The 8,665-nt window shown below is 33.6% G+C and overlaps 2 protein-coding genes and 1 long non-coding RNA gene across 3 annotated transcripts; 2 read left to right on the top strand and 1 right to left on the bottom strand.

Moving 5' to 3' along the window:
- The first annotated feature begins 472 nt into the window (after window positions 1–472).
- Window positions 473–991, top strand: LOC101208032 (dirigent protein 2). Its single transcript, XM_011651693.2, has one exon. The coding sequence runs from the start codon at window positions 473–475 to the stop codon at window positions 989–991; it is 519 nt and encodes a 172-aa protein (XP_011649995.1).
- Window positions 992–1,526: 535 nt separating this feature from the next.
- On the top strand, window positions 1,527–3,713 carry LOC116402005. Its single transcript, XR_004214362.1, has 2 exons — window positions 1,527–1,754; window positions 3,299–3,713. It is a non-coding gene; the product is annotated as an uncharacterized LOC116402005 (long non-coding RNA).
- Window positions 3,714–6,295: 2,582 nt separating this feature from the next.
- LOC101208274 (mitogen-activated protein kinase kinase kinase 18) lies at window positions 6,296–7,850 on the bottom strand. Its single transcript, XM_004151887.3, has one exon. It carries the CDS (start codon window positions 7,613–7,615, stop codon window positions 6,308–6,310), a length of 1,308 nt encoding a protein of 435 aa, XP_004151935.1. The 5' UTR covers window positions 7,616–7,850; the 3' UTR covers window positions 6,296–6,307.
- Between the last annotated feature and the right edge of the window lie 815 nt (window positions 7,851–8,665).

The raw sequence follows: 8,665 nt of genomic DNA, 5'->3' as shown, positions 1-8,665 counted from the left end.
TCTTTCTTACGTGTGAATCTCTCTCTACTCTATATCGTAACTTTCAAATATTTTTTTTTTTTGTTAAGTTATTTGAACCTTTAATCTTTGGGTTCATGGTACATAATTTGTGTCATTTGTATTTATGTTGGCAAAGATGTCTAATAATTCTTACCATTTTCAATTTTTTATCTTATACAATTATCAAATAACTCTTAGTTTTGTATTAATAACTTTTTCAAAATTAATTCACATTCTATTTGTGTAATTAATAAGATCTAAAAATACCCCATCTATTTTCTCCAAAGCGTACATCTCTTTCTTGTGAACTTTTGGAAAAAAATTACAAACTTAATCCACACTTTAACACATACATGATTCAAAAGAAACATCAAACCCAGCTGTAAACAAACCCAATTTTCACCACAATAAAAATCCCATTTCACAACCTCAAGAGAACAAATTAAGGGGAAAAAAAGTCCTCCGCCCCAACATGGATACAAACTTCACAACAAAGCTTTCCTTAGCACTGATTCTCACAGCAGCCGCCGTTTCTGACACCACAGCCCGCAAGTCGAAACATACCAATCTAATTCTATATGTACAAGATTTCGCCAATGGCCCAAATCCCACATTCATCCCCGTCGCGGGAGTGGCCGGTAAGCCATGGAACTTCACCCAATTCGGCACGATCTTCGTCACCGACAACCCAATCACAGCTGGACCGGATAGGAACTCAAGAGCACTCGGTCGAGCTCAGGGAATGTACGTGGTGGCAGCGGCGGATGGGAGGAACTTGGCAGTGATTCTGACGCTGGCGTTGGCGGAGGGGAGCAGCATTGAGATACAAGGAACGAGCAGACAGTTTGAAGGTGTGAGGGAGCTTGGTGTGGTATCGGGGACAGGCAAATTCCGTTTTGTTAGAGGGTTTGCTGTGGGTAAGAATGTTGTTACGGACATTGCAAATGGATATACCGTTGTTCAGTTTAATGTATCTCTCAAACATTACTAGGAAACGCCAATATTTCATGATCAGTCTTATTCCATAATTAAAGGTTAAATTATAATAAGGATGGAATTGGACTTTTGTTATTTGTTTCAGAATATAGAAATTTAGACTATAGTCTTCTATCATGAAAGTTGCTAACATTCCAAATTTGAGCAATAAATTTCTTTTCAAATAATCAAACATGAACTATTATCATTTAATTGAGCAAATAGCCTCACACAAACGGATCAAAACGGCCAAAATGGGATTTCACCCCAAATTGGGACAATTTTGAGTTAAGTCAACAAATTTACACAAATTAAAATTGCTACCATACTACAACAAAAGCGGCCTACTATGCCAGTTGTGTATATCACAAAATGGAAGAGAAAAAAAAATTGTCACAAAATGCAAAATTTCACGTTTTTGGTGGAAAAAGATGTATTTTTTCGAATAACACATTCCACCACGGTTATTTGATTGATGTCATAAAAAACATAAAATAATTTTTTATCTTTTATTAAAAAAGAAAAATATTAGAAATTTAGTAAATATTTCCCCAAATCGTACTAAACCCTTATTTTCCCCAATTCTTCTGCGAAGTATCCATCTCCAATTCAACCGTCTTCCGACCCCATCACCATCCGCCCCTACTCGTGGCCGTCTATTCGCTCTGACGTGCCCATCTGTTCACTTTGGTGTTGTCATTAAAGAACTCCGAACCTTTTCAATTCGTTCTCGTTGTCTCCGGCACTGCCATTCGTGTCTGTCGTCACCTCCTCTGCCGGTAAGCTTCCATTCTTTCTCTCTTTCTCTCTCTGTGTGACGGTTTGCTTATGTGTTTATAGTGTACATTAGATAGGGTACATTGAAATTTTATTTTATTTATTGAAAGTTCGATTGACGGACTCCAATTTCCAATCTAGTTGACCCAATCCTACATCACATACTATATATATTAGTAGTAGAGGCTAAGCTAAACAAGCAAAATCTAGATCTACCCTTGAATAATATGGAAATGCCTATGTTTTTACTCACAAATCTCACAGAAGAATACAAAACTTGTTTTTACAAGCTGGAAAACCTCCAAAAGATAGAATATAGTTTTATATCAGGGGACCATTAAAATCTGATGTAATCAAGCTGATATTTTCAAGGAAACAACACCTCAAACAAAAATTATAATAGACTTCCTTTTAGTTATGTCTATGCAATTCACAACAAACTCAAAAAATGTAGCAAAATAGAAAGGAAAAGAAAGCAATTCCAGTATTTGTTCTTAGCTTAGATCAAACATAAGAGAAATGATCAGAGCCCAAACAAAGAAAGAACTTGCATTTCAGCGGAGAATAGCATAAAAAACAAGAACCCAATTGAAAATAGAAAAAAATAAAACAGAAACAATACCGAAATCCTACAAGAGAGATTGTAAAAAAGCTCTGGCGATCATTTGGAAGCTTGATTTTGTGTTGATAATGGGTTGAAAGTTTTAGAAAGTCCCTTTCATCTAATTTGTAGGCTCCGTCCACTCGATCTGCTCCTAAGAACAATATGTCTAATGTATTTTTGATTTTCTTTAAGGTTAAGTCTGTTGTCTTCATACTATGTGTTTGATTTGATTTTGATATTCGATCAGCAGTCTTCAAAATATATATGTTTGAAATATTTAATCCAAGTTATTAGACTAAATCACCTTTCAAATAGCTTTCATCACAAAAGTGTAATTCTCATTTGAATTGGCTTTATAATTTTGAAATACAACTTTATCTTTTCTACGTGAGCTAGTAGTGAAATTGATACCCAATTAGTTAATATAGTATGTTTTTGAAAGTTTAAAGATAAATGATTTGTAGTCGATCACAATTCTACTTAGCCTCTTTATTTAGTATCTTATGGTTGAGTTACCTACTGAATGTCAACTTTGTGATGTTGTCTCCTAAATTTTTAAGAAAGTTTAACTTTGATTTGAGCTAATTCAGACCTTGAGCACTTCAAGAACCACAGCTTTCAAAAGGTAACTACTACCGACAATCATATCATTGTATGGAAAATGAGGTCTAAACATGAGTATTTGCCATTAAAAGTAGAAAAGATTTCTTGATGATAATCTATTTTCAAACTTTTAGTTTTTCATAACACTATGTATAAGCGATAGTGTCATTTAAACACTTTTTAACAACCTCTTTTACATGGATTATATCACATGATAGTGTTTTACTTAGTATTACTCTCTTTAGTTTTTTTGTTCTCAAGCTTCACTTGATCATTTTAATCTCTTGCAAAGTGTTGAACCTAGTTTGTAACTCTTAAAAATTATTGTGTTTTTATTAGGTCTTGCACCAATAACCGATTGATCTACTGTAATGATGAAGCTACGTACCAAGCAAGTGATTGATATTTGGTTAGTGACAAGACTTGTTGTAAACTACATAAAACATAAATACAATAATCCAATTATCATCATAATTGAGAACAGTATATACATCAAAAGGCTATAAACATTGTAGGATTGTGATGAAGTTTTCAATTGGAAGGAAAGTTGCAGTTCATGAGACAGTGTAGCCTATCCCGACATGGTAATGCCGACAAACTTACTGACGTGGTTTTCTACGTCGAGATAGCCTATCCCAATATGCATATAGAAAAACCATGGATAAAAAAAAATTATTACAATCACAAAGAATAATTTTCTCATGGGCTTTTACGTTTGGTTACTAAGATTGTAAACATATTTGGTGTTTTGTTACATACATGAAAATTTACTTTAAAATAATTTTTTTTTTATAACTTTTCTAAAAATATCCAACAAAAAAAAATCAATATTGTGTCGATATTTCATTAAAGATATTTCCATCCATAATTTAAGTTTGACATAAACCCTTCTTGAGTATATCTCTTTTTAAGTTGAGTCTTCACTTTTTAAGTGTCGTGAAGATGTTATGTGTACGGAAAAAAAATGCAAAAAGTGTAATTTTAATATGTTAAGGTATATTAATGGTTTTAGAAGTCTCTAACTCGGTCATTACCATTAATTAATAAATTTAAGCCTAATTGATATGCACATTTTAATTGTAGCCATTTTATTACAAAAGTAGGTGTGCCCATAATTAAATTGGAGGGGTCCAACATAACTTTAGCTTTTTAATTAACACGAGATTAAAATTATCATTTTTTGACCAAAAAAACCACTTCATTATTATTCCACTTAAATTTTAATTATATATAAAATATACTTTATTTAAAATAATAAATAACACCCTTCAAATATCATTCAAAATAAAATACATTAAAGTTGGAAGGACCAGCCGTTTGAAATATAATGAGAAATGTTGCTATTAATGCCTTAAATATTTGTTGTAAATAGGCTATTTATTTAGGTCCAATATATATATACATAGAATATGTTCCTAAAATGCCTATACCCAGTTCTCTTAACATAAAATACACAACACAAAAGCTTTAATAATTATAATATTCTTCCATATAAATATAATAACTCAATTAACTTATAATATGCATTACCTAGTTTGATTGAAATATGTTGAATATAGAATTATAGAATTTAGCCCTTTGAATGATCAAGGATAGAGTCAACCAGCCAAGAGGGGCCTAGGTGGTTTGACTTACTGAACAACACCCATGAAATCTAAGTTAAATCTTTTCTATTATTACGATTCTACGTTTATGACTTTAAAACTTAGAGAAAGGTACATTATATAAGCTCTCTCTTATTCTAGAAGTGACTCGTTTATATAATTTGTACCATTCTTTCTAATAGAATTGTTCTTCTTCTGTATGTAGTTAATAGACTCTCAATAACTCAAGCAAATTAAGTAATTAACATATTGATATGCGTTCGAGTCTTGTGTTATGTCAATTGTTGATAATTGTATAGGATGGAAGAATGATGTTTGTTTTTGTTTTAATTAATTAAATGAGATGATTATGGAATAGTGGTAGGTAAATAGGGTAGTGTTAAGAAGTAGGAGAGAGGCAATGGATGGAATGTACGTGGAAGCAGTAGAACCACTTAATGTATAGATGGAATGCTTAGTAGGTAGTATTATAGCTTAATCTTGAATTGAAATGAAATGGAAATCCAAATGTGTAGAAACCTCCACGCCCCATACCTTTAGTTGTGTATGCCATGCGTTGGCACACACCCATCTCCTAAACCCCTGTTTTTAAGTCTTCTGCCTTTCATTGTGAGTCTTTAATATATATATATATATATGTCATTACTATTCTTTCCTTTAATATATATATATATGACATTAGGAATTTGTTAGACATTTTTCAAATTTAGTTATCCAATAATGTATTGGTATTACTAAAAGTTTGTAAAGCTATTAAACCTTTTAAAAAAACGATAAAAGCTCAAATAAAATAAAGATGAAACTTGATTATAAAAAAAAAAAAAAAGAATGAAAAGGGTGGATAAAGGCAACATGGAGGCAGGGGAGATGCGTGGACGCCAACATTAGGTGAGTTAGCAAAAATGAATAAAGAAAGAAAGAAAAGAATAATAATAGAAAAGAAGAAAGGGTAAAGACAAAAGAGACAAAATAGGAAATCAGGTAACGAGTAGTAATTAAGTTACACATGGCATGGCTTCTTTAACTTCAACCAACGGTGGATGGGAGTTAGGCCATTCCTTCATTTACCAAAACTAACCTCCCTCCCATTCCCTCTTTTTCTTTTCTTTCATAACCAAAATTTGAGACTACAAACCATACAAATATTATTTTTAAATTATAATTCTCACTCTAACTTCTCACATTAACGTTTACGGAAACAGAAAATTCTTTCAAATATTTTTTAAACATGTGAAAATAGTTCGTTAAAAGCTTTTTAAGAGATTAAGCATACTTTTTTTTAAAAAAACGAAAAAATAAGCCAAGTTTGAAGGTATTTTTCAAATTTTACATTTTTTAATTATAAAATTATATATTTTTATCATAGAAAAATATGGGGTATTCATATCTCAACAAACAAAAAATAAGAATCATGAATGAATGTGGTAGCAATAAGTGCAATGAGTTCTTTTTCTTACACATAACACATCCTTGGAAAAAACAGCTCTAACGAAAGCAGTTGTACCAATAAATTGGTACACTAGTAGTTAACTCCTTCAAACAAAAAGAAGTAGCATTTCAAGGTGCACAAATGATAAACTATAATTGAACACTTGGATGAAAAGCACCTAAGTATTTTTTTAGAGAAAAAATAATCTTAAAAGAAAATAAATTTTAAATGAAGTGTATGTAAATAAACATCAATTTTGGTAGACTATAAAGAGAAATTAAAAAGAGAGAGAGAGAAGAGATGTTGAATTGAATCTCATAATATTGTTGGCATTAAAGGAAGAAATATAGGTGTAAGTGTATGAAAAGATAAAGGATAATTATTATTTACAAGACTAATAACATTCCTACAACTATAGTCTCCCAAATCATTCCTACTAATTCTACAACTAATATTCCCTAATTCCATTTGCAACCACTCTTTCCCTCCACTACCTCTCTTTTTGTCACCCCAATTACTATTATTATTATTATTATTGTTAGAATAATTACTACATTTTTTCACTTCTGACTCATCTGCCCCACCATTCTTCTCCCCTTCTTCTTTTCTTCTAATTGTAATCCAATTCTCATCCTCTTCCCATCTGGGCTCCCCTGAAATCATCCACAGCCGTCGGATCTGCTCCTCTGCTGCCGCTGCCTCCCAACCATTCGATCTTACCAATTCCCTTCCTCTAATTTCACTTTCTTCAATCGATCTCCATATCCCCTGTTCTAGAATACTCGTCGGCGATTCTGAATGAACTTCCTCCGTTTTCCATTCCCTTCTACAATTCAATTCCCTTAAAAATGGATGATTCATTAACTCACTCGCCGTCCATCTCTCACTTGGATTCCTTTTCAAACACTTCTCCAAGAAATCCTTTGCTTCTTCAGATAAATAACATGGAATTTCCGGCGACTCCCCGGAATACCCAATTCTATACAGAGCAGAAATCGGGTCGGTGTCGTCGGTTGTTTTTGGCCAAGGCGAGCCGCCACCGCTGGCCATTTCGATAATTGTACACCCAATTGACCAAATGTCGGAGGGGAAACCTTGGTGTTCACCACGAGCTACTTCCGGCGCCATGAACAACGGCGTGCCGCAGATTGGATCCGTTTGGCTTGTTGCCCGCTTGGCGCAACCGAAATCAGCCAATTTAGCCTCGCCGTCTAGACCAATCAAAATGTTTCGGGCTTTAATGTCGCAATGTACTATGCCTTTGGAATGAATGTACTGTAGACCCATTAGTATCTGCCGTGTGTAGATGACAATGGTTGCCTCGTCGAGCCGTTGTCCTCCACGGCGGCGAATTGTGTCGGCGAGTGAGCCGTTGGGTAAATACTCCATGAAAAGATTGAACATCGTGACCCCACTCTGTTCTCTACTGACTTCAAAGCCTCTATAAGAAACAATATAAGGAGAGGCTAAAGAAGAAAGAAACTGTTGCTCCTTTCGTAGAGATTGGGAGTGGGAAAGCTGGGCAGTTTTGACGGCGAAGACATGGCGAGAGGGAGAATCGGTAGCGAGGAAGACGGTGGCGGAGGAGCCGTGGCCGATGACGTGGCCTCTAGTCCAGTCCATTTGGTTGGGAGAAAAGAAAAGAAAGTTTGATGGGAGTATGAGCTGAAGATTGAAATGGAATAGGGGAATTTGTATGTGTGTGTGCGTGTATATATATAAAGGGAGAGTGAATTTAGGAAAAAGTTGGGAATAGTAAAAGAAAGGGTTGGTTTTATTGGTTGGGTTTGTTATGTGTTTGAGAAGGGTTGACAATTTCTCTACGGAGAGATAGCCAGGTGTCGTGATTTTAGATGGGTGATTTTAGAGAAGTTCGGTTCGAAGCTGCCTACTTAATGAATGGCATGGCGAAATGGGAAAGAGGCATGTGTTCCATTTTTGGTCCTTTGGATATATGCCAATGCCTTTTCCAAGTTGTTTACATTTTTTATGTAAATCTTTTTTTTCTTTTAAATGTGTTTTTTGTGTTGGGTGGGAGTGATGTAGATAGCTACTTGCTAGTTTTGAGCTGGACACACTTTTAATTCTTTTATTATTTCCTACTTGCTCCTTTTCCTCAACCGACCTAAATTCAATTTTTTTATATCTCCATATACCCCTCGTGGATACATTCGTAACTCCAATGATTTGTTATCCATCTTAAATATTCACCAATATATCTTATAAATACTCGTACAAATACTAATAAGCAGTGTGGGTGATAATTGCAATGCAATTGTATGAAATGTATGAATGCAAATTGTTTTGGTATCTTTTTAAAAAGTGACTTTGTATAAAGTAAGACATAGAGAGAAGCTCACATATGCAACAAAAAAGAAATAACATTTGTCAAATTTTAAGAATTGGGTCATCCGTCAAAGTCAACAAGCAACAAAGTTTGGTAACTTTTTGGTCTTTTTATATAATCTTTAGTAATCAAATGAAGTATAGATGATAATGAAATTGAAATAAGTAAACATATTGTTGTTAAAATAATAATTAATACTCATCAAACCTTTCTAGAAACCATATTATCTATTTATTTATTTTATGTTGGCTGTAAAAGGGACTTAATTGGAGGATCTGTATCCTCTAAGTGAAGCAATCATGATATAAATTGGATGAGGCACTCAA

The sequence above is a fragment of the Cucumis sativus genome, chromosome 2 (genome assembly GCF_000004075.3).
Source record: "Cucumis sativus cultivar 9930 chromosome 2, Cucumber_9930_V3, whole genome shotgun sequence".
NCBI classification, from domain to species: domain Eukaryota; kingdom Viridiplantae; phylum Streptophyta; class Magnoliopsida; order Cucurbitales; family Cucurbitaceae; genus Cucumis; species Cucumis sativus.
This window is presented reverse-complemented; position numbering and strand designations above follow the sequence as displayed.

Excerpts from the sequence above, each read along its gene's own strand:
- LOC101208032 (XM_011651693.2), top strand. The coding sequence starts at position 473 with ATGGATACAAACTTCACAACAAAGCTTTCCTTAGCACTGATTCTCACA.
- LOC101208274 (XM_004151887.3), bottom strand. The coding sequence starts at position 7,615 with ATGGACTGGACTAGAGGCCACGTCATCGGCCACGGCTCCTCCGCCACC.